Consider the following 24,744-nt stretch of genomic DNA (forward strand, 5'->3'; position numbering starts at 1 on the left):
TGCTTCAGGAGGAGAGTCGTCAAGACATACTGGCTCTCACCTAGGAGCTCCTACCTTCCAGGTAGGGATACTCCACGGGTATGAAGAAGCTCAGCAAGCTCGAGGCTCTTCGCCGAGACTCAAACACTGGCCCCGGTGAAAACCTACTGACAGGTAGGGACCACCGGAGCCTACGGGGAGACCTGTTGGCAGCTGCGGCCGCAGCAAGGTTCTCCTCGGAATGTGTGCAGACAATGGACAATTGGAGACGGCTTGGATCAGAGCATCTCCACCGCGGGTTCTAAACTGCGTTGCCAAATCTTTGAGTTCAGCAAGGCAGCTCTGCACTGCGAGTTGCCATGATTGGCAGCTTGCGGTTGTGAAATGTGTGGTTTTGTGTTGCTGTCGGGGGAGAAGGTGAGAGTATCACATGAGAGATGTGTGATACTCGCAAGGGTGGCGCGAGGTTGGGGTGCTATCCTGTTTCCAAATTTGCAAACAAGATAGCTCCCGAGAGGCGAGTTGGCAGATTTGATGTGTGTTTGGCACCCGCGGTGGCGTTGCTAAAGCGGGTTTGGGGTGCTATATCTGTTATGGATCATATCTCACTATTAGCATATGTACTTAGATTATGCTTGTATTCTGTGTTTCTGTTTCTCTAAAAGTCTCCTCCCTGTGGTGCCGGTGAACCTTCTTTTCTTCACTCTTTTTGCTCTCTATTCACCGGCATCCCAGGTAAGCACTGTGATGTTATTTCTTTGACTTCTCTCTAGTATTGTTTTCTTTTCTCTTTTCTATTTCAGATATTGTTGATTGAAATCATATACTCTTTTTGCTCTCTATTCACCGGCATCCCAGGCCAGAGCGTAAGAATATCTGGTTTAGCAACCCGGTTTAGCACCCGCGGTGGAGATGCTCTCAGGGATTCCATGCAAGTCCCTCCCTGACGGGAGGTCGCACTTCGCGCCGCGCCCGGCAGGCGAGGGAAGTTTGTCTGCATCCTGTCAGATCCAGAAATATCCACCCATATCCGCAGGTTTCGGAACCTCGGGTTTCAGATATCTGGCTTGATCCGCGGTCCCCCGGATTATCTACCGGATATACCAGCTAAGGGCTGAAGTGTCTCCTGAGTTCGTTCTACATAAATAAATGAATAAAAGTGATGTTACATGGGAAACAAAACAAGAAGCCCCTGAAGGACTTACATTATTATTCAAATCGCAAATGTAGACTACGTTCAGCAAGGTTTTACATACAGCAGGCAGTTGCCCTTTGTCTTAGTAAGATTGAATAACTGAGGCCCATACATATCTGGCCAAACTAATCAAGACGGAGAGTTTGGGTTGGAAAATCGTCTTCCTTTGCGCCTCAGCTGCTGACCCTGCCCTAAAGCCCAGCGAACACCACCGCCGATTCTTGGCTAGACTGAGCCAGGCCCTTCATCGTACATACACATACGGCAACAGACGGCAACAAAAAAATCGTGATTTGTTGATGGACATTCATCCAAGGAGGCGATGAAAGGGGATGTGTGGTACCGCAACAGTCAGGCGACTCTCTCTTTCTCTCTTGGCTAAATAAATATCTATAACCATCGCCAATTTTATCCTTCAGCCCTCCTCCCAAGTCTTGCTCTGTTCGCTACTCATCGCTTTCATTAGGATTCCTGTACACTCAGAATCAAGTTGTACTGGATTACGCTCTTGCTTATTGACTTGATCAAAGGCCGAAAGCCTCTCATAGGTGATTGATTGGACATTGCCTCTATATCCCTTCCAGGTGATCATCGATTTTGTCTTGGATCTTTTGCTTGTGTTGCTATCTGTGAAGCTATATCGGACTGCTTTTTCACACTACCATGCAGCTCGTCTTCTCCTTTGTTCGTCGAGAGATTCTGATTCTATAGCCGCTCAGTGCTTTTCCGACCAGAGCTTTAGCTGCTTAGTTGTACGTGGTGTGACCGGCTACATGTAACGCCGACCGATCGTTAAACGATCTCTCCCCCAATTGGCTGTCATTTTCTTGTGGAGATTTGTCTCTTGGGTCAACATTGAACCTATGTAGGATGTTGCGACTGATTCTTTCTCCCTTCTTGCCCGGGTAGGACTTTCCTTCTCATTTAAGAAACTCGCACACAACACCAGACGCCGGGAACCAACGAACATATCCTCTTCTGGAGAAAAAATGGCATTGACGTTTGGAAACACCAGTAAATATCGTCTCTCCAAGAGAATCGGAAACGGATCATTTGGTAAGTGAATGTTGAATGAATCTATGTAAACGAGTGTACTGACCAATAATTGTGGACTCTTTCAGGTGAAATCTACCTCGGACATAATATCCAGACGGGTGAAGAGGTCGCCATCAAGCTTGAAAGTGTCACCGCTGGGCACCCCGTCCTTCCACAAGAAGCGCATGTCTACAGGCATGTGACCGGCATGGTCGGTGTCCCGTAAGCGGTCTCTCTTTTTTGTCATGGTAGAATCTGAGGCTGATTATTGAAATTCTTCTGTTAAGCACTTTGAGGTGGTTTGGGGTCCAACATGGATATAGTGCCTTGGTCTTGGACATGCTCGGACCAAGTCTGGAGGACTTGTTCAACTATTGCAATCGTAGTTTCAGCTTGAAGACTGTTTTACTTATCGCCGAACAGCTTGTGAGTATTTTCTGCAGTTTCACGTCTTTGAAGTGGCAATGCGTAGATAACTTTTTTTGTTTTTTGTTAATTTGACTTGAACGTTGTAAGCTTTGCCGTCTGGAGCAAATCCACTCGCGCGGCTTCCTTCATCGTGATATCAAGCCGGAGAACTTTTTGCTTGGGCTTGGGAGACGCGCGAATCAATTCTTTATCATCGACTTCGGGCTTTCCAAGAGATATCGGGATGCATCGTCACTGGATCATATCCCCTACGCGGAAAATTTGACGTTGACGGGTACGGCGCGTTACGCGTCCATGCGCACTCATCAAGGAATCGAACAATCTCGTCGGGATGATTTAGTGTCTCTGAGCTACATGCTGATCTACTTCATGCGAGGCAGTTTACCGTGGCAAGGAGTGACGGCCGAGACGAAGGAGAAACGATACAAGAAAATTTTAGGAGTTAAGCAGTCTACGGCGGTCGAAGCTCTCTGCCACGGTCTCCCTTCAGAGTTCGAGTTCTTGGTCAGCTACGCCAACTCGCTCAGATTCATGGACAAGCCGGATTATGGCCTCCTACGTGGAATCTTCCGCGATCTCTTTATCCGACGGAGCTTCACTTACGATCGCAAGTTCGACTGGGACGTTCGAATGCACCACACCGGCCAAGTATCCGTCCCTACGATCGAGCAACTCAACTCCAGGAATGGAAAGACACGCGCACTTCCAAAACCTGTCCTCCCACCTATGGTGCACCTAGATTCCATGTCAATCGTAGCTGGCCCTGCCCATGACGTGTGGGCCAGGGATAGAATGTGAGCTTGATGTATCGCTTCGATCGTTTTGTCTAGTGCGGACCACCCACTGTGTTGGCTAAGTCCCCTTAGATTGCAAACAGTTGTATATAAATTTCATATGAAAACAAACGTTTTTTGTTGCTAAACTAGCTTTATGTTTCTATTTATTTACGGTGATAGTTGTGACGTCCGCAGAAGGATAATCTGTTTGCACTGGCTGAATTTTAAAATCAGTATATCATGCCGGAAACTTATGTGTGCCGGGGAAAGGAAGTCGTTCAAGAAGTGAAATATTTATCCATTTATGTGGAGAGTTGGGCTCCGGAAACACTGATGATGCGGTTATGATGATGGTAATGATGATGATCATGTGCCTCCAGCGAGATGTCTACTCCGCAGCAGAGAGCCGCAGACGAGAAGACTGAACCAGGTCACAACAAAATCAGTATGCTTCCTTGGATTATACGCAGAAAAGAATAAAGCTTACCGGAGCATCGTAGTTTTTTTGATATCGAGTGTTACAAGTACGTGTGATAATAGCGGGGTTCAAAGTAGACCCACGCATGCCACTTGCAAGGCAAGGCAAGCCGGCGTTCAACTCAAATGTTGAACGTCGACTTGCAGTCTCCCCGCAAAACCGGGTTATGCAAAGTGACCTGCATGTACGCGCGGGTCTACTTTGAAACCCCCTAATATTTAGATGCCTATCTAGGATTCAAATATTGTCAATCAGGTTTTTCATGGCTATCTGATTTCAATCTGTCTCCCTTGCTGTGGATGTTGGTCAGTATCGTGCTGTTTAGCTCGGAGGAATTTGTCATCAATGAAAATCATTGCGGCGTTTTCTTTTCAAAACACGACAAGAGTAAGTATGAATCATCTTTACTCCAGTCATGAAGTATTTACATAATTGGATGGATTTTGATTCCTGAACAAGCGTTGAAAACTTGAACAAAGTGGGTCTGATTCGGGGCTTGGACTCGGAGACTGACTGTCCGGGGGAACCCCCGCGGCGAGGCGCGAGCTGCCAAATTTGGGTCGCGGGTGATCCCATTGTGGAGCAGCCACCAGGAAACACCCATTCTTTTCACGATGAGTAGCACCAAGAAGAGAGTCTCGACGCGGAGGAAGCCCACCTCATCAGCCCAACCAGCATCAAAAGAAAAACTTAATGCTCCCAAAGCACTCCCCCCTGCGATCAAAGAGAAGGTCGAGAAGAGGAAGAAGAAGTCAGGCCGGAGGACGTCGATCGATGCGGATTCATCAGATCACAACGAATCGACATCCGATCACGACCATCCTAATCATAATGAAGAAAGTGGCCTGAGCGATCATCATTCCGCTTCGTCTAACGAGGACCAAGACTTCACCCCAAAATCTACCGCAAAGTCAGCAGGCAGAGGCAGAGGCAGAGGCAGAGGCAGAGGCAGAGGCGGAGGCGCTGGACGAACAGCCCCCAAATCACCCAGAGCCACGAAACCACGGCCAAGCACTTCGAAAGATCCGAAACAAAATGCTCAAGTTGAACAAGACGGCAATGAAACCAATCAGGATAATCCAGGACGCGCTGCGATGCCTCAAGCAGAATATGAAATCAACCAAGATAATGACCTCTTCAATACGATCCGCATGGGTGCTTCTGCCATCCAACCGACCCTCGAAGATTGGATCGAAGTTTATCAAGGCTCGGGAGAAGATGATGAAGACGCGAAGGGCCAGGCTATCTCTCAGTTGATCAACTTTATCCTACGGTGTTGCGGATGCAACTGCAGTATTGACAAGCACAAAGCATTGGATATCGATGCAGTCACTGAGACTCTCGATACTATCCAAGAAAATTTCAAGAAAGTCCCAAGCCAAGCTTATCCTCTCATCGTCAAGTCCGGAAAGTCAGTTTCTAAGAACTTCCGCAAAAATCTGGTCAGTTTGAGCCACCAACTGCTTCTACTAGCCCAGTCAAATTCGATCCTGTATGATGATCATTTCATCCCTCTGGTTCAAGCCTATTTGGTCTCGATGAGCTCTTCGACCCTCAGATCCTTCAGACACACTTCTACTGTAATCAGTTTGTTCGGCTTCGTTAGTCCAATGTGCGAAATACTAGTTAGTGCCAGGAAGGAATTGACTAGCCTGAGTAGAAAAGTCGAAGTCGAAGCTGCGAAAAAACATGCCGGTTCATCTAAACTCGAGCAACTAGCCGAATGGCAGAAACGGAAAAAGCACGTGCTTCAAGAAAAAACCGCGCTTGAAAATTTTATCAGCGAGTTTTTTGATGGGTTCGTTTAGTTTATCACTCTCGAAACTACAAGGTTATTGATTGATTTTTTCTCTCTCTTTTTCGTCACCCAGGGTTTTTGTTCACCGATATCGCGACGCAGATCCGAACATCCGGGTAGATTGTATCCAAGCCCTCGGGCAGTGGATGGCCATGGTACCGGACTATTTCCTCGAGGGCAACTACCTACGATACATTGGATGGGTTTTAACTGACAGTGTAAGTTGGCCACCGAATGAAACCCAGAATACCCAGCTTACTCCTTTTCCCTTTGAGCCTGTTAGCACAAGGATGCCCGGAACGAAGCCTTGAGAGCTCTATGTACCCTTTATTCCAAGGAAGAGAACATCGGGGTCATGCAGCATTTCACTTCGCGTTTCAGGCCGAGACTGATAGAGATGGCAACGGGAGAGAGCGACTTCACTACACGATGCCTGTCTATCAATATCGTGACTCAGATCGATCGGCATGGACTGTTAGATTCAAGGCAAAGGAAGCAACTTGGACGGCTGATCTATCATGAAGATTCCAGGGTCCGAAAAGCTGCTAGCGCGTTCTTCGCTAATATGTTCGAAGAAGCCTTTGAGGCTCGAAAGACGCGCCTCGATGCCGTCACTCAATCACCGAGTAAGAGCAGAAACCCCAAACAGAAATCGCGTGCTGCTGAATTGGAAACACAAATAGCATTTAAGTGTCTAGCCCATCTGTTGATCAAGTTGGAACGAGAATCGAAATCAGACACCGCCGCAGGGGGTGACGGCCAATCGAGCAGCTCGGAAGACGAATTTGACCATGATGAAGATGACCCTCAAATCGCTGGTCAGCACTCCGGCTCGCTGTACCAGAACGATTTGGAAAAGGGAAGAATCGATTTCGCTATTGAGGATCTTTGGCCACGAGTGGAAGTCCTACATGACTGGCAGGCTCTCTGTCAGTACCTCCTCTTGGATCACACCACGTCAACCAATCGCCCCCAGGCATCGTCCAAACCTGTTCAACCTGGCCGTAGTAGTGTCTCCTTGGCCAACACCGACAATGACGACTCGGCTGATGAAGGATCTCAACAAGACCCAGATACAAATCTTGGAGTGATTGACGATGCCTGTCAATTGAGTGAAGCAGAGGAAAACATATTGGTCGAAGTATTCGTGGCCTCTCTTAGAAAGTTCGGTTCAACCCTGACGGCAGCAGAAACTATGAAGATGAGGAAAAGGAAGAAGAAGCGTTTGCACCCTGAAGCAACAGACGAAGAAGGGGAACCAACGGAGGATGAGGCAACCGTTTCTCGTCGCCTGCAAGAGTCCACCGAGGATGAACCGGAAAACAAGGCTGAGCTGACTCGAGTGATGATCAGCTTGTTGCCGAAGCTTTGGTCGAAATTCATGACTGATCCAGTGAAGCTGGCCGAAGTCTTCCGGATTCCCAAGCTGATGTCCCTGAACATTTATCTGGATTTGAGGATGGTATCTGTAAGTGCTATGATTGTTCTCGCTGAACCCCGGTTAGACAGTTGATATCCTCTTTCCCGACCGCAGGCATTTGAAAAGCTATGGGACACGATGATCAAACAGTATCTCAAACAACAGCATCTTGGTACCATCCAAGTGATTTCTTCTACGATTGCACATGTGCTGAGCGAATCCAAGTCTCTGGAGCATGTCAGCCAAGCTAAGATTGTCAAGCTCCATGGAGCTTTGCTATCAAGTCTTAAGGATCTAACGGCTAATCGATCAGACATCGAGAAAGATCAATTGAGGGAGGATGAAATTGTTTCTCTCACCCTCCTGCTCACGAAGATTGCTCGTCTCTTTCGCCAGAGCGATATGTCATCAAGCATTAAAAGTACCGACTCGGATACAACAGGTTCGACCAGTCCTTATGAATTGATTAATGCTCTTGCCAAACGGGCTCATCTAGCACATCCGACCGAAGTTAAGGTAAGAACGACATCCTGATCGAAATAGACAGTCCCACTTTCAGCGAGCGACCTGATTGATGGTTTATCTGTTCTTTCCAGCTGGTCGAGGTTGCGATGGAAATCCTTCAATTAAACTTTACTTGGACGAGCGCATCTATATATCGATTGACGCTCGCAAACGAAACATCCATCGGTGCTGATCCACCGCCAGGGCCCGAGGCTGGAGGAACTTCAGCCCTGTCGGCTAAACTGGAGTACGGGGTTATGGCCCGGGATAACTTGGTCAATCTCTTGGCTGAATACGCTATCTCTCCAAATAGCCGCGTCAATCGGTCAATCAAGCGAGCTGTAAGTTCAGTAACCAAATATATCGGGGACGTATTCCTCGCTCCAGGGAACTCTTGGGATCCATGGCTGACGGGGGTTCCTCCTAGGCATTTATTCATCTCTTGAACACCTATTTACTCTGTCAAGGCACTCTAATCCCAGAAGATCTGCGGTTGAGATGTACCGACGAGACCCAGGCGAAATGTGCTAGCTTCATCGAGCTCGAGATTCAAAACTTCATAGATGAGAAAAAGGATGAAAAAAATCAGATCGAAGAATATAACGACGATGGGGAGAATCATGTGGATAGGGATGATGCTGGCACATCAAGGAATAGCAAAAAATCGAAGACAAATCCGCCTCTCAAGCCTAAACTTGCATCGCTAGCTGATCCCACCAGTTGAGCATTTTGCCATATTCAGGACCTCCGGTAAAAAAAAACACCTCTGACTCCCTGTTTTCACCATCTTCTCCAAAAAGAATTGAAAGTGCTCAGTGTCGAGGAACTTCACCGGATAGAAGAGTTTGATCTGTTGATCACTACCTTCGCGAAATCGATTCGATGTGGATTGATACATTTTCAGCATTCGGTAGTGATCATTCAGCATTTCACTCGGTTTACTAAAATCTTCGATATCTCCGTCGAGCTGCTCGTAGCTGCCCTCAATGACAGCGTTTCGAATACACCAGACCAGATTGGTGTGGTGATAACATGCTTAACTGATGTGTTCAAAGTGGTACGTCATAACCTCCTATTTGCGTCCACATGTGTATAAACAAACATAATAATGTCACAAGTTTTATATCTTTAGTCGTTTGAATTATATCTTGGGAGTGATGACTACACAGAGGAGCAGTTCATTCGCCTTTGCCGATTATTGCAGTCGGTTCTTATCCTCCGAGGTCCCCGGATGAGCTACAAAGCCCGATTCGATTCCTCATCCGCTGCCAAGTTACATCTCGATTGCATCCAATGGCTCATCGGTAAAGCCACTGACCCCGAACCCGAACCGCCACTGATGAATAAACTAGGGGCCATGTTTAGGGGCCTGGCACTCCTGCTGATCGGCATCGACGGTCGCTCATGTCTCCAAATGTGCGCTCCCTCTTCTTCACGTTGTTTCACTTGGAACAAATTAGATTTTCGACTAGCACAGAAATTTAAAGCTGATCGTCTTTTTGGGGTTTCAGAAAAGCCGAAACTGAGCGTCTGATCGAAGAACGTGAACTTTCGATACCAACGTCCAAGTCCTGGGATCCTTATCAACTTTACATGAAACGGTTAATATCCGCGATGGCCAAAGATCCAAGTAAGGCTTTTTTCGATGCTATGTCATCTTCCGCACTCTTAGTGACAGCCAAACTTTTTTTTCTTCAGATATTAAGCGTGCGGCAAGGCTTGCGTTAGAGAAACGGAGTGCTAATATAGACCCGGCTGGGGAAGATGGCGCTGTAAACGGAACCAGTCGCCGTCAGTTAGCTGTTAATGATGATGGAGATGAAGCCGAGATGGGTCCGCCAAAAGCAGTGACTGGCAAGACGAAACGGAAGTCTCAGCCTCGGCCTCGGCCGAAGAAACTCAAGGCGAAGGCGCGAGAGGAGAGTTCGGAATCGAGTGACGAACGAGCCCCGCAAATAACGCGGGGGAAAGGAAGGGCTGAGAAATCAGCGGAACGGCCCAGACGGCTGCGGTCTCGCTCGCCTGTGTCGTCCCGTGTGCCTAGCTCGGCGGTCTCGCGCAACCGCCGGGAATCGTCGGTGGTGTCGGTGGTGATTCCGATGATCTCGAAGCGGAAAAGACTGCTCTCGGAGCATCGACCCCAGCCCAGCGAGTCTGGCTCGACGCCCGGCGGGTCCTCCCACAAACGCATGCGTCTCTCCGCGGTGGTGATCGAGAAGATGCCCGACCAAGAGCGCAGGAAGTCCCGCAACCAAGGCGTCCACTCCTCTCACGAGCCCAGTCTTCCCCTCTCCTCCTCCTCCCGCGCCCCCCTCGAATCACTCCCATCCGGGAGAAGCTTCAGGCCCTCCTCGCCCCTCGATCGTCTTCCTGCTTCCGACCACCAGCCTCGCAACTCCACCCCGCGTGATTCTACTCCCCGCCCTCCCAATTCCAGCCCTTCCGGATCAGAAATGAGTCTTGCTGCCGTCAAACGTCAATCCCGTCGCCAACTTCAAAAATAGATGGCATTTCTCCTCTTTCTCCTCTTCCTCGGAGGATTTCGGACTGATGTGCATACCAGTACGAGCTTCTGCTCTTCCTTCTGTCACCTCGAAGTTGCTCTTGCTCTCTCACATTATCCCATTAGAATCACAGGACTTCTTCCTATATAGCTATAAATATTTAGGCCTTATATTATTCTTTCTCTCTGTGCCTAGATGTGTGATCACTGCTCTACCATATACATGTTGAATAATTCTTTTCATCTCTATTATATCACATTAATTCAATGAAAAGCTTGTCAAGTTATTATGTTTTGCATTGACCAATGAAACATTTAAAGTAGACTAAATCAATCCTTACTGCCGACCATTATTCTTTTGTCTTTTAAAAACAGGTTTCGTTATATGTATCGTTAATATCAAGAATGATGTATCCTTCATCTTTTGTCATCAGGATAATACATCAAAGGGACATGAGATGGGTGCAAACTAAGGCCAGATTCTTGACACAGAGCTAAGTGCGCAATACTTCCTCGACAAAGTACCCACGTGCAAACTGAACTTCTTGGACAGTTCATCTAGAGTCTGCTTACGGTTTACTTGATCGATAAATGATTAGTGTTACTTCGGTAAACAGACGGCCAGGTTAAACTACTAGCCTAACTGAGCCTCTTGAACGGAGGGGGGGACACCCGCGTCCCGAAGGGACTCTCCTTAGGAGACCCAGGCTGTACCAGGGCCCTCCAATGTGGGGGACTTGTGTTAAGTTAGGTTAAACTACGATCTAGAGATACAAGACAAATATGGCAGATCATATCTAGAAGAAGAAAGGGGGGTTCGCTCCAGGATTGTTGGAGAGGATATCTACATAGAACTAACGGAGTACGTTTCTTGGGAGGAACACCGGTGTCAATCCCTTTTTTCTTTGGGCTCTCATAATACAATCTAAAAATTGGTCAACATTGCCTAACGTTGGCTGGCAAGTGCTAGAGAAAGAAATGCCGAAGCTCTTCATAAGTTGTTGCGGAATCGTTGAAAAGGTGAGATTCGATTGGAGCGCTCCTGGATAAGTTTCTTTGCGGCTATGCAGTCACTTTCGCTTTGCTTAGCTTTGGCGAGGTCGCGAGTAGCGTGAGCGATTTTATCAGAGCGTGACGGAACGGGCACGGGTGGAAGTATGCGGCTGCGTTTCCTCGGGTGACGGATTTTGGTGGAGGATTCAAGCTTGGGGACCAGGGGATGGTAGTGGTCAGGGGTACTCAAAGGGAGTTGCTGGGCGGCGATGGACGGCGGGGTAGTTGGGGCGGGCGAGGGAGCACAGAGTAAGACGGGCTCGATCGGAGCTGACGAGTCTGGGGGCCCTCTACCCATCGAGAGTCGGGCTTTCTTGAGCCGGCGACAGGCCTCAATGAGCTCCGGAAACCAGCGCTCCTCGGCGAGCTCGGCGGGACGGGTGAGCCGTATGATCGCATGTGTCGCTGAGGGGAGTCGGACTAGGGCGACCAAGCTCGCCTCCGGGAACAGTAGCGTCTGATCGGCCCGGATAGACGCGATGAACGCCTGAAGGGCCAGGGAACTTGCATAGACTGGTAGGCCGTCCAATCGGACGAAAACTTCCTCGAACGGCTTCCGGCTGGATCCCCGGAAGTCCATTGTTGACTGTGCTGCCGTGTTCCCTTGTTGTCGATTAATTCGGCTCGTCGCAAATATCCATGCACTGCAGCCAGGTCGCCGCGCGGAATCCGAGGCAGCAAGCATGGGATTACAGATGCGCCAAGACCAGGGACCTCCATAACCCCATACACGGGGCCACCAAGAATCACACAATACAACTCAAGGCTCTTCACTCCGGCCTCTCTTGGTTTCTACGATGTTGGCCATCTTATATCGTCAGAAGAGGCTGCTCCTACTCGTACTCTGCCTGGTGCTGACCTACAAATATTTCCATCGAGACTCAAGCAGGAGCGCAGCACCGAAGAAGACCAGTCGGTCGGGGAACCATCAGAGCCAAGACCGGGCGCCCTCATCATCATCATCATCATCATCATCCAAGAAGTTCTCCAGCCGGGTCGTAGCCGTAGGCGATCTGCACGGAGATTTGGAGCATGCCACCCGTGTGCTTAGGATGGCTGGTCTGGTCGACTTGAGGAACCAATGGATCGGCGGCGCATCAGTGTTAGTCCAGACGGGGGACATCGTCGACAGAGGCAAGGATACAATCCTGTTGTATAAAGTGAGCACGTATTCTACCCTCTAATAAGAAATAAACATCTTCTCAATGCTCACTTGCCCTGCTTCTTCCTTCTGCAGTGGATGGATGCATTACGGACGGAAGCCCAACTCGCTGGTGGAGCAGTAGTGAGCCTACTGGGGAATCATGAAGTTAGTTGACCCGATCGTTCGCAAGAGCCGTCAATATCACTCCGAACCCACTACCTCCCCTCCCCACAAGAATAAAACTCACCTTGGATACCCGACTGTAATCATGATTCACCCATCGTTTTTTTTCTGGAGATTGATTTTTATATGAGTACAATTGACTGATGATCGGGGCGGATGACAGTACATGAACGCGCTAGGAGATTGGAGATATGTGACGAAGGAAGATATCGAGACATTTGGAAGTGCTGAGAGCCGACGAAAGGTGATGTCTACGCAGGGATGGATCGGGAAGAGCTGGATAGCGAACTACTCGGTAACGGCGAGGGTACCGTATCCTCTCGGCTTTGGAGATTTACCAATGGTCTCATCCGAGACATCGACGACTCGGCGGTTCACCGAGAGCTTCGAGCCGGCGGAGGAGCGCGCGCTGGACCCGTTCCTCGACGCCGCTACCGTCTTCGTCCACGGCGGGATCACACCCGAGTATGCGGCCGTGGGCGTCTCGGAGATCAACCGGATCGGCCAGTCCCTCCTCCATCGCGCCCTCGACGGCCAGATTCCCTACCACCATCTGCCCCCTCACACTCCTGCCGAAGAAGCGCAACTTTACGCCGAACATGGCCCGCTTTGGGAACGCTCCTACGCACTCGAGGATGACGAAGCCATCATCTGTAGGCAGATCGAGAAGGCTACTGAACGCCTCCACGTTAGAAGGATGGTCATGGGCCATACTCCTCAATTCAAAGGGATCACTAGCAGGTGTGGGGGCAAGATTTTATTGATAGATACAGGTATACCATCCTTCCTCCCCCCCTCTCTACACACCACTTTGTAGTGTATGTACTCATTGTCTCCCATGGTGGTATGCTAGGTATTTCATCGGCTTATGGTGGCCCTCTGACCGCTCTCGAAATCAACTACGCGCTCACTCCCATCAAACATAACTCTACTTGGTCTTCCTGGAACGAAGTCGAGTCTGTCTTTGCACTCCAAGAACTCAAGTCCAAGAAACAGTTGGCTGGCTTCCAGCGAGTCGTTAACTTGACTCGACATGATTGAAAAAAAATAATCATCTCCTGCTTGAACTCTATCATCCCCCGCACTACAAGAAAAAGTCAAGCAAGTGCCACCAGTTGAAATGCAAGAACTCTAAGGAATCTGTTATGGAACTTAAACCTTTGTCATAGGTTGCCTTTGGCCAAGCTTCAATGCAGTGCAAAAAAACTGATGCTTGCTTGAGCAGAGCTAGAATGGAATTTACACAGGAGTATGTTGCATGTCAACTGGTGGCACTTGCTTGGCTTTTTCTTCTAGTGCTGCCCATGTTTCTTTCCTCACATTTCCTGCTTGTTTCTTGTTTCTCGTTGTTTTTAGTTTGGATCTCCCATTTAGAGATGGCTCTGTTGCACCTGGGTACCCACAGCCTGTTTTGACTGAATCCAGACATCCCCATCTGCATCTGCACTTGTTGGTGGGTCCAAGCCGTCTCTGCTATTTCTCTTAGCACACGTTTCTGGATAATCCCTAGCTGTTTCATGCTGCATTAGCTAGGTCTTATCCGTAGGTCCTTGTGGTCCCTACCTTTACTGTAGGTTTTCACTAGGGCCGGTGTTTGGGTCTTGGCGGAGAGCCTCACCTAGAAACCGTGTAGGTAACTATGACACCTTGCAAAGCCTCAGACCATGGGTGGAAACCCTGTGCCTGAGGCCCAGTGGCGGGTGAGTATTTCTCCTCCTGGGGCAGAGAGAAATAGGCACTGCCATCATGGCAGCTGAGAAGATAGGGGCTAGCGCTACACCACACGGCAGGTGCCTGCTAGTCCCCCTGGAAAACCACACAATCTTTTTCCCCCAAACATGAGGGCCGGCGGGTGGTCTGAAAAAGGTGCGGTGCTGGGGAGGAAAACCCGCAGGAGACGGAGATGGGGGAAGCTGTGATTTGAGGAGCAGTAAGGATGAGGTGACGCAATGATGGGGAAACTCAGGATAGGGGGTGGGAGGGGGCTGGTACTTTAGGTGACTGGAAACTCCCCAACAACTGAGCTTGGTCCCTTCAACTCAAGTCAAACCTCCCCTGATTCCCCCCCAGTCTAGCCTGGCTCCACAGCTTGCGTTCTTGGACCTTGGTGACCTCCCCTAGCGGTCCGGTCACTGTCCATACCCGTTGGCCTGCGCGGATACCCGCGGATACCTGCCCCTTGAAACTCACTTTGGCGACCGGAAGGGACCCCTTTTGGGACCTTGGCGACCAGAAGGAAGCCCTTCTGATTGCAATAGGACCTCTGCAAGGTTTCCTTCTGGTTGCCAAGTGAATCTTGGCCACCAGGAGGTTTCCTTCTGGTTGCTGAGTGAACTTCAGCCACCAGGAGGTTTCCCTCTGGTCACCAAGGTAACTCCGGCCCCCAGGAGGTTCAACCCTTCTATTTGCCAAGCCAACTTCAGCAACAAGGAGGTTGTCTTCTGGGCGCCAAGGTTAATTTGGCAACCAGGAGGTTGCCTTCTGGTCAAACCTCTGCAATCAGGAGGCTACCTGCTGGTTGTGCGTTGAGGTTATTTAACCTCTGCAACCAGGATAATTTTCTCTTGGTAGCCAAGATTTTATAACCTTTGTGACCAGAATATTCTCCTCCTGGTCGCTGAGGTTTTTTGACCTCAGGCTCTGCAACCAGGAGGATTTTTTCCTTCTGGCCGCCAAGCTGCAGTCCCAGCGACCGGAAGGAATCCATCCTGCCATGGTCAATGAGGTTGTGTGTCCTTGGAAGCCAGGTGGGTTTTTCTAGCTGCCAAGGCTGTAAAACCTTGGCAACCGGAAGGGATCAGGCCTTTTGTTCAAAGAGGTGGGTGGGTGCGGATTGAATTACACGGGTACCCGCCGGCTTTTTCCCAGAATCTCTGGCATCCACACCCATTGGCGGTGTGGTGAAAAAAAGAGGTCACTGCGTAGAAATTTCAGGATCTCCGCTGCTCCAAGATGTTTCCCGGGTAAAGTTGGGTGATCTGGAAAACTCCGTTCCGCTCTGCAAGTACGTGTAGGGGTGCAATGATCAAAGAGCCAGTAAGTTAATGTATACATAACCACAAAACACACAGAAAATCCGCAATAAACACTGTGAAATCCACCATAAAGTACACAAAATATAAACTCTGCAAGTATAACATCTCCACCGTAAAGAGTCCGTACCAGAGTAACCAGAGTAACAAGAAGTCTAGAATCCGTAAAGAAAAACAAACATGAGATGATGGATGAATGGGGATAAAACTCCCCACACCCTCCTTCATACAAAAGGAAAAACAAAATCATGAGAAAGAAACCATCCTCCTCCGCCCGCCATCCGCCAAGCCCTGCTCCCACAAGCACACACGTCATCCGCTCATTCCGCTCTCACACGGGTCTTCTGTCAACATTGCCACACGTCATTGCCCACCGTCGGACTCCTCTTGCCTTTGCTTCCTCACCCCTGTCTAGCCTTCAATGCCAGGACCTACACGCTGCCTCCGCCCCAGCTATGCCCGCTGACGTAGTCTGCTTTGGCTGCCACGGCTTCCCCCAGTCACAGCCTATACTAGGGGGATTCAAAGTTGGCCATGTACGACTTGCATGCACTTTTGCAAGTTGGTGTTCAAGGCTTTTATTGAACACCAAATTTCAAAAAAACATTCAAGCAGGCTTAGGGAGTGTAGTACAGTGTGGCTTGCATGCACTTTTGCAACTCAGTGTTCAAGAATGAACTTGAACACCCGCTTTCAAAAGTGCATGCAAGTAGCATCTGGCCAACTTTGAAACCCCCTACTATCCAGTCCGCCCAGGCCTGCTTAAGTCAAGTCCAGCTCCGCCGCCGCCGCCGCCGTGCCGTGAACATAGCCCCGCGCTCCGCCTTGTGGACACATTCCGCACTGTGCTGCGCCGCGACAGCCTTGCGGAATCCGCAGCCTGCAACCTCTGCAAACCTGTACGGACACTTTGGGTCCGCAACCAGGTTTTTAGCATCACAGAGGGTACCTGCAACAGGTTTGCCAGGGCCATCTCTACTCCCATTTTTATTTCCACCCTGCTGTGGCTGCTTGATGTCAACAACAGGTGCAGATCCATTCAGAAGTTGAGAAATGTTGTCCTGTTGGGCCTGTGAGACTTCAAGTCTAGGTGAAAGGCCGCAGACCCATAAATTGGGAAAGCGGCTGGGATCCCCAACAGCTGCGGCAACTGGTAAGCAAAGCAAACCAGTTCCGCAGTCCAAATCTGGTTCTGCAGAGTCAAAAAACTGACTCATAACTTGATGTATGCAGACTTGGCTCCAACGATCAGCAAAATCAGGCTTGCGGAAAATCCCGGCCCCAAGTCACTGAAAACTAGGATATCAGCTATCACCAAAGGTGTGTAGATGATGTTTAAGCTTTCACGTGATAAGATATGAGCTAACGCTCTATCCAAACCCTCCGGTAGACAAAGTCAACCCAAAAAAGATCAGCACTACCAATTCCCCACAAAGTGAAGGAAACTCCATTGGTAAGTATCTGTATCCAAACCAAGAGGAGAAACTATAGGCTAACATGGAGTGCAATCATGACACAGATAATGCCACACTCCTCCTACACTGTTTCACCAACGCTAAAGCAAAAGGACCCTAAGGGCTAAAAAGGCTCAAAGAGCGTAAGAGAACCTTACAACAGAGCTGTTGAAGAAAAGAGAACTAATGTGCCACGCTTTTGCACAGACTAGCTCTATCGAAACCAGTTTCATTACTCTCCAGTTTTTCTATCTCTCTTCAGTAGAGAGCGGCCCATTGCCTTCTCTTAGGTAAATACCCCCAAACACTTGACAGACTGTGTTATTTCTATCTTAAACTACATTGTATTAAGTCTAATAAGAAATAAAACACTCTTAGTCATTGGTATTCTTTTAGGGCCCAACTTCAAGAATGATAGTATAATACACTTTGATACTATCCAGTTATTTACTCACATCCCTTCAGTCATTGCTGCTAGAGTGTGAGCCTGAGTGCAGCACCTATGCTGGGGTTAGGGGGCTAGGTTTCTGGTTGAGATTTTAATTTTAATTTTCAATGTACTTTAATAGAGGTCACATCAACTTTTCTTGTATTTATTTAGTGGGAAAACCCTTTCAATTTTTTTTGTACTTTGTTGTCTTATGGGGCAAACTCTCTCATTTTTGGGTGATTTTTCTCTATTTCAGGGGGAACCCTTGTTTTTTTTTCAGAATATTGTGGTTTTAATAAAGTTGGATGTGTGCAAAACTATTTAATGGAAAAAATGTAGGCAATTAAATACTAATATAACATCATACCACACCATGCAAGAGATATGGCACTCTTTCTTAGTAGAAGATGTAACCAAAAGCCCCCACCACCTTGTAAATAGTTTCTGTTGGTGCCTAGCAACTGACTATATGAGGAAACTGTGATATTCTGTGTGCTGTGAAATTTGGGACCCTTTGGGTCACTTTGGCTAAGGGTTTGGTGGTGTTCCTTAGTATGACACCTGCCAAAATGGGCACACAGTAGCACACCCCTTTCCTGAGGTTTAATAATGCCATGAATCTCACCATCTTGCTTTCAGAGCTTATTCTGCCCGCTGTAAAATTTTGGGACCCTTTGGGGCACCGTGGCTAAGGTTTTGGTGGTGTTCCTTAGTAGGACACCTGACAAAATGGGTGCACAGTAGCACACCCCATTCCTGGGGTGAGATAATGAAATGAAGTTCAGCATGTGCTCTTGAGAGAGGTTTCTGCCCTCGGTAAAATTTTGGTGGGGCTTGGGCACAGCAGTGAGGAGTTATAATTTTTTTTCTAATTTTTGACATTTTTGCAAAAATTAAATTTCCAATTCCCAAAAAATGTTTATAAATTCACATTCCAACTCCCAAAATGCTCCCGGGTCAATTTTTTGTCTACACAACCGGGTGCAACGTTGAGAAGCCATCCTCCCAATGTACATGCCGTTTGGGACTTGGGAGTCATGAGTCGAAAAGTAGGGAGTTGATTAATCAAAACCCATGTTATTATATTAAACTCTTCTAAATGAACAGAATGGAACCAGTCATCAATGGGAGTGTTTAATCCTTGACTGGAGAGAACCAGTCATCACTCATCAAGAGGAGTATTTACTCCTTTCAATAACTGGAACAGACGCGGTTATTGAGAGGAGTCTCGTTGATTCAATTGATGCAGTTTTTTTTTCTTGCTTGATGAGCTGGGAGTAGGAGTTGGTGCATGTGTTGATACTTCCATCTTTGCGGGTATGAAGTCAAGCGGATGGAGGTGTGTGCTCAATATTGCGGCTGGGAGGCAACCCCCGAACGCCCGATCGCGGCTCGGCTGGAGATGCTCTGAGTCGGGCGGCCCAGTAGGCCTTGTCAAGACCAAGTGACCTCACTGACATCAACATCCTCATCAGCAACCAACAAGAAAGTCAAGCAGCCATGGACCAGATACTTGCCCAAGCCTCCGACACATCCGAGCTCGACCTCCTCCTCGATCTCATGCGTCGGTTGCCCCCGGAAAAGATCGACAGCAACTTGCAGAGCCTCTTGTTCGTCCTGCCCGAGTACACCGACGACTTGCTCACCTCGATCGATCTCCCACTCAAAATCCAGGTCGACCCTTCCTCCGGTAGAGAGTTCTTGAATTGCGACTATAACAGAGACCAAGATTCATACCGGTCCGCCCATCTTCATCCAACGGTTCTTCCTATATAATATGTTTTCCTTCGATGTTGGCTTTTTGTTTTGTTTTCTAACCTACTTCCAATGCTTCCCACTAATCAGGAGCCCTTGGTCCAACGAATACGATCCACCTTTGGCAGATGGAACCTCCCCTGGACCAAAGCTAAGGAAATTAGAGATACTCCTCAATGATGGGTTTGATGTCTACCGAGAAATGTGTGTTATTCATTTGACCATTCTCACGATCAGATTTGCAATACCTATCTTCAAGCTGACGACAAGGATTTTTCAGGTATTACGAGGGAGGAGTTTCTTCGGTTTATCTGTGGGATCTCGATGAGGATTTTGCAGGGGTAGTATTACTGAAGAAGAGTACGCGACTGATGCTCACTTATTAGAATATATAATTAAGTTCTGATGCGCTCACCACGTCTCTATGTTTCAATCAGCTATCCAACCAAGCGACAACCTCAGTGGAACTTGGGATTCTATCCATGTCTTTGAAACCACCGAGCGTGGACGGAATGCTCATTACAAACTGACATCGACTGTCATGCTGCATCTTGTTCAATCTCACCCAATACTTGGCAAGATCAGTTTGGCTGGTAGTATGACTCGCCAAGTTGAGTAACAGAAAACATTCACTTTCTAAACAACAACAACAAAAAAGTTTGACTCTCCTCTGACAAAGAATTATTTTGGTCTTGATTTTGGTATGATAGTCCGAGCAAACGTATCCGCTAGTGACACCATCCACATCATCGACACTCTCGCCGACGCATCTCCCAAATATCGGGAGATTGATCGAAGAGATGGAGTTGAAGATGAGGAACCTCTTGAAGGAGGTCTACTTCAGCAAGACCAGGGACGTCGTTAATGATCTCAGATCGGTCAATAATCTGGGAGAGTTGAGGCAGAGATTGGGCGTCCAAAAGGAGCTCGTCGGCTTACTCAAAGTCAAGGGTCAATCAATCGTCCCCAAGGAATCTTGACCATTCTCTGTCCTTAGTGTTTTAATTACTGTCCTTTATTTATAAATTCGAGGGAAATTGTTCGTGGACTTTTGTTTCTTTGTAATGTTTTTCAAACTCTCTTTTTCGGTCCTGGCTTGGCTGGATTTTTTGTTTTTCAAGCTTCCCCTCAGCTGATCATTTCCTGTGGCATTCTGATTGGTAATATCTTATAATTGAGTGTAGGATGTACATCCATAAATAGACAGAGGAAAACTGAATAGCAGCTGAATCCGAAGGCAGAACTTGGCAGCAATCGTGAGACCAGACTAGCCAAATAATACCAGCTTTAAGCAGCCACTGAGACATCTGGGAATGTTTTAAAAATAGGATATGCTGCAGCTGGGTTCGTTGGGATATGAATACCCCACCAAGACCTGATGATTTTGATCATCTTGCGCAGATATACTTGACAGCAGTAGGCGCTCCAAATCGAGTTGGCTTGAAGGTATATTTACTTTTTTATTGTATTTTTGTAGACCATGTGCCATCGTCATCATCAGCCATGCTCATCAATAGAGGAAGAGGGAGGGTGAGAGAGAAACAAAAATGATCGTCATGAAGAACGGATTGATCGAAATATTATTATTTAGCTTTCAATCGTCGCTGTAGTATTCATTATGTAAAAGCATGCCAGATTTCTAGATAGATAAGCACAAGATGTGCGATTATTTTCGGGCTTCTTGTTTTTGTTGCTCGTGGCATTTCTTGAAGGCGGCCAAGAGACTATTCCAAACGGTAGTTTGGCTCTGGGCAGCATCTACGCCGACCCAGATCCCGCGCTTCTTGTAGTATTGGGCGACGAGATCGGTCTGCTTGTGGTATCCCAGAAGACGTTTTCGCAAGGTGTCTGCGTTGTCATCCGATCGGGCGATCAAGGGTTCCCCAGTGATGTCATCCTTCATGGGAGATTTTGGCGGACTGTTTGGGGTGGGATGGAGTGGATTGGTGAGTCAAATGATCATCGGCGCAGGGATGATCGAACAACGAATCTGAGGGGGGATTTTGAAGGAGTCAAAAGACTTACGCAAACTCTCGGTGGTAAGACCGACCACTGGCTGGATGGATAAGACGGCCAGTGATTCGGCTAACTAGGAGGTTATCATCGATCACTAGCTCGGCTGCCAGGTCGAGGTTTTGCTTCTTGTTCGCCAACATCTCGTCCAACTTTTCGGCTTGCGCAATCGTTCGAGGGAAGCCGTCCAAGATGAAGCTATTTTCGTAAAAAAGTATATCAGTGGTCTTAGCCTTCTGTTCACCCGATGTCCTCTTGCAGAGCAGGTATATGCCAAGCTGCTTACCCTTTGGCACAATCTTTGTTGCTCTCGAGTTGGTCTTTGATCATGTTGACCATGATTTCATCGCTGACCAAGCCCCCACCATCCATGATTTTCTTGGCCTCTTTGCCGAGGGCAGTTCCCTTGGATACCTGATCACGTAGCATATCGCCAGTGGCCAAATGACATACGCAGTACTTGTCCTTGATCCTAGGGGCTTGGGTCCCTTTACCTATGTTTCCCGTATACGTGTTGGGTCACTATTTGTTACATGCTTTGATTTGCTAAGCGGAAAAATATACACTCACCAGAGCCAGGTGGTCCCATTAAAACAAGTCGAAGCTGATCGGCTGGTGATCTAGATTTTGTTTAAAACAGGCATTGTTATCTTTCTATTCCCTGTGGGCGTAAAGTTTCCAAAGAAAGAAAAACCCACGGCTTGATGGTTTCCGAGATAGCCGAACTAGCTTGCTTTTCCAAGTTTTCAATCTGCGCAGGTACCAAGCAATCCACAGATCGAGCGATCAATCGATCGGAGCACCACAACAGAAAGGTCATGCATGACTGGTGAGCGGAGGTCTCGTTCGGAAGAAAGATGGTGGGTTAATTTTGGAGGATGATGTGGACGGACCTTCAACGACAACTCCGAGACGAGTTTCTTGAGATAGCCAATGTCGGTGGATTGGGAACCACTGATCGCCCCGCCATGTTGGTCCAGTTGACGCTGCTGGTCCCGAGGCAAGCTAGCCGGAGGCAAGTTGGAGTCCCTGGTTCCACCGGTGGTTGTAGTAGCCTATAATCGGAGGTAAGACCGACAAGATAAATATTGGGCTGACGGTCGGAAAACGGAAACACTTACCATTCTCAAGGAAAGGTTGCTTTCTTCTCCTGAGTGCCCAAGTGGTTCTTGTTGGGTGGAGACTGAGCTGAAGGTCTGCTGGTGTGTCCCCTGCGTCCACGTGTAGCTGCATACACCACCGCTCAAATCTGTGGGGTTGGTGCGGGCGGGCACCACGGCCCGGGAACAGTCGGACCCCCCGTTGACCTGCATCCGAGTCAGCGGGCGGGCCAACCCAGCCGACGTGCCATGCCGGAAGCGTTGGCTTCCCCATTGGGTGTTAATCGGGTCGGATGGCTTGGCCATGGCTCACCCGGCCGGCTCATTCCGGCTACGATGAGCGCGCCCACGGCGGTGGCTCAGGCCCAACGAGCAGTACATGTACTCCGGTCGGGCCTCGGGCCCGTAGCGAGCTCCTCTGCGTCCGCTTCATGGGCGGGCGCGTCATTCCTCGTTGAACACCTCAACTACTACGTTCCAGAGCCGAGACGCGACGAGAGACAGGCATCTAAATTATCGAAGGTCGCTGGAAAACGTACTAAAAACTTATAAAAAATGGGTAAGCAATCATGCTCTCGTTCTTCCAAAGGGCAATAAATTGTCTGCTTGCTCCCTACTCTTTTAACTAACATTTTTGTTTTGGGACACAGGTATTAAGGGTTTAACTGCTTTGATTAACGATGTCGCTCCACAGGCTATCACTCAATCAGAAATTAAAACCCTCGTAAGTCACGTATCCTTGTCTTGTCCTTCTTCAGCCGATCGGCCTCTCATCACAAACCTCCACCCGATGGAGCAAGACCAAACTAATCCAAGAATTTTTCTCTCTTTCCGTGTCAAAATGGTCGTAGTTTGGAAGGAAGGTCGCCATTGATGCTAGCATGTCTATCTATCAAGTCAGAGTGTTTCCCGCTTTCGTGTATTAGTATCTTGGGAGCCACCCTCCCCAACGATCAGCACCGATTAATTTACTTATCCTGCCTCCTTTCTTCCAGTTTCTCATAGCCGTCCGGCAACAGGACGGACAACAATTAATGAATGAGGCAGGGGAAACGACATCGTCCGTTCAGCTTTGGCAGTCCATGAAATCCAAGATTATCTGAGCTTTTTTTTTTGAATTATTCATAACCACAGGCATTTAATGGGTCTATTCTACCGAACAATACGAATGGTTGACAACGGGATCAAGCCGGCCTATGTGTTTGACGGCAAACCCCCAGCGATGAAGGCGGGAGTGCTAAGCAAGCGATTCGAGCGGCGTCAAGAAGCGAAGGAGGAGGGAGAAGAGGCCAAGGAGACCGGGACGATGGAGGAGATCGACAAGCTGTCTCGTCGGACGGTCAAAGTTACTCGCGAACACAACGAGGAATGCCGGAGACTGCTGACATTGATGGGGATTCCTTGGGTCGTTGCGCCCAGTGAGGCTGAGGCCCAATGTGCGGAGCTCTGTCGGGGCGGCTTGGTTGGTCCCTTGATCATCCCAAATCCACGCCTGGTTCAAGGTGGAAACTGTGTAACCTTTTTCTCACTTGCTGCTTTGCAGGTTTATGGCGCTGGCTCGGAGGACATGGACACCTTGACATTCGGAACGCCTGTTCTTCTCAGACATCTAACGTTCTCTGAGGCCCGGAAGATGCCGATCCTCACAGTGCATCTGGACAAGGTCTTATCGGGACTGAAGCTGACAATGGAACAGGTGCTTCATCTTCCGTCGCGTCTATCTTTCTTCCTTTTTTTTCTTTCGAAATTACTGATTGATTGACATGGGTGGTAGTTTATCGAATTTTGCGTGTTATGTGGCTGTGATTACGTAGATCCATTGAAAGGAGTTGCGGCCAAAACTGCCCACAAATTGATGATGGAACACGGTTCGTTAGAGAAAGTGGTCGAGCATCTACGGGAGTCGAGCAAGAATCCGCCGCCTGAGGATTGGCCCTGGGAAGAAGCCCGAGCGCTGTTTCAGAAACCCGAAGTGACGCCCGCCTCGGAGCTTAAACTAGAGTGGAAGAAGCCCGACGTTGACGGACTGGTGGAGTTTTTGGTCAAGGAGAAGGGATTCGAGTTGAGTGATTGGGGGAAGAAGGAGAAGAAAAAAAATAGCTCCAATTCAGTACAGGGCTGAGATTACTCATCTTCTTGCCTTGGTCTGCTTAGTGAGGAACGCATCAAAAAAGGAGCGGCTAAACTCACGCTAGCGATGACTCAGAAACAGCAAGGCCGACTAGACGGATTTTTCAAGCCAATGGCACCCCAGGCTGACCAGTCTTCGACCAAGAAACGCAAGGTGAATAACCTTTTTTTTTGTCGAAGACTCCCTTTCGAAGCAGCCTTCTTCTCTTGCTGAATACAAGCGATTCACATTGGGATGTTGTTGTTTTTGTCTAGGGCGATGATGACAAAAAAAGCACAACAAAAGGCAAAAAAGCCAAATCTAATTCTTCTACCACTAAGAAGAAATCATAA

The 24,744-nt window shown here is 48.4% G+C and overlaps 7 protein-coding genes across 7 annotated transcripts; 5 read left to right on the forward strand and 2 right to left on the reverse strand.

Moving 5' to 3' along the window:
• Positions 1 to 1,496: 1,496 nt before the first annotated feature.
• Positions 1,497 to 3,436, forward strand: PtA15_7A263 (uncharacterized protein; the record flags this gene model as incomplete). The annotated part of the gene is made up of 5 exons (XM_053170852.1): positions 1,497 to 1,524; positions 2,084 to 2,230; positions 2,296 to 2,431; positions 2,497 to 2,635; positions 2,726 to 3,436. The coding sequence occupies 5 exons, from the start codon at positions 1,497 to 1,499 to the stop codon at positions 3,434 to 3,436; spliced, it is 1,161 nt and encodes a 386-aa protein (XP_053022092.1).
• Positions 3,437 to 4,506: 1,070 nt separating this feature from the next.
• PtA15_7A264 (uncharacterized protein) lies at positions 4,507 to 10,118 on the forward strand (the record flags this gene model as incomplete). The annotated part of the gene is made up of 12 exons (XM_053170853.1): positions 4,507 to 4,802; positions 4,884 to 5,303; positions 5,451 to 5,690; positions 5,764 to 5,908; positions 5,974 to 7,158; positions 7,225 to 7,626; positions 7,707 to 7,955; positions 8,042 to 8,333; positions 8,415 to 8,671; positions 8,747 to 9,030; positions 9,126 to 9,244; positions 9,313 to 10,118. The coding sequence occupies 12 exons, from the start codon at positions 4,507 to 4,509 to the stop codon at positions 10,116 to 10,118; spliced, it is 4,695 nt and encodes a 1,564-aa protein (XP_053022093.1).
• Positions 10,119 to 11,108: 990 nt separating this feature from the next.
• PtA15_7A265 (uncharacterized protein) lies at positions 11,109 to 11,855 on the reverse strand (the record flags this gene model as incomplete). Its single annotated transcript, XM_053170854.1, has 1 exon — positions 11,109 to 11,855. The coding sequence occupies one exon, from the start codon at positions 11,853 to 11,855 to the stop codon at positions 11,109 to 11,111; it is 747 nt and encodes a 248-aa protein (XP_053022094.1).
• A 367-nt stretch (positions 11,856 to 12,222) lies between these two features.
• PtA15_7A266 (uncharacterized protein) lies at positions 12,223 to 13,538 on the forward strand (the record flags this gene model as incomplete). Its single annotated transcript, XM_053170855.1, has 4 exons — positions 12,223 to 12,330; positions 12,408 to 12,479; positions 12,661 to 13,270; positions 13,351 to 13,538. The coding sequence occupies 4 exons, from the start codon at positions 12,223 to 12,225 to the stop codon at positions 13,536 to 13,538; spliced, it is 978 nt and encodes a 325-aa protein (XP_053022095.1).
• Positions 13,539 to 18,913: 5,375 nt separating this feature from the next.
• PtA15_7A267 (uncharacterized protein) lies at positions 18,914 to 20,148 on the forward strand (the record flags this gene model as incomplete). The annotated part of the gene is made up of 5 exons (XM_053170856.1): positions 18,914 to 19,152; positions 19,259 to 19,372; positions 19,449 to 19,528; positions 19,606 to 19,778; positions 19,879 to 20,148. 5 exons carry the CDS (start codon positions 18,914 to 18,916, stop codon positions 20,146 to 20,148), a joined length of 876 nt encoding a protein of 291 aa, XP_053022096.1.
• Positions 20,149 to 20,834: 686 nt separating this feature from the next.
• On the reverse strand, positions 20,835 to 22,494 carry PtA15_7A268 (uncharacterized protein; the record flags this gene model as incomplete). The annotated part of the gene is made up of 7 exons (XM_053170857.1): positions 20,835 to 21,087; positions 21,194 to 21,379; positions 21,468 to 21,675; positions 21,752 to 21,801; positions 21,880 to 21,932; positions 22,075 to 22,236; positions 22,303 to 22,494. The coding sequence occupies 7 exons, from the start codon at positions 22,492 to 22,494 to the stop codon at positions 20,835 to 20,837; spliced, it is 1,104 nt and encodes a 367-aa protein (XP_053022097.1).
• A 342-nt stretch (positions 22,495 to 22,836) lies between these two features.
• PtA15_7A269 (uncharacterized protein) lies at positions 22,837 to 24,744 on the forward strand (the record flags this gene model as incomplete). Its single annotated transcript, XM_053170858.1, has 9 exons — positions 22,837 to 22,840; positions 22,932 to 23,005; positions 23,133 to 23,177; positions 23,277 to 23,341; positions 23,416 to 23,743; positions 23,825 to 23,977; positions 24,056 to 24,342; positions 24,436 to 24,565; positions 24,667 to 24,744. The coding sequence occupies 9 exons, from the start codon at positions 22,837 to 22,839 to the stop codon at positions 24,742 to 24,744; spliced, it is 1,164 nt and encodes a 387-aa protein (XP_053022098.1).

Source organism: Puccinia triticina, chromosome 7A, assembly GCF_026914185.1.
Source record: "Puccinia triticina chromosome 7A, complete sequence".
Taxonomy (NCBI): domain Eukaryota; kingdom Fungi; phylum Basidiomycota; class Pucciniomycetes; order Pucciniales; family Pucciniaceae; genus Puccinia; species Puccinia triticina.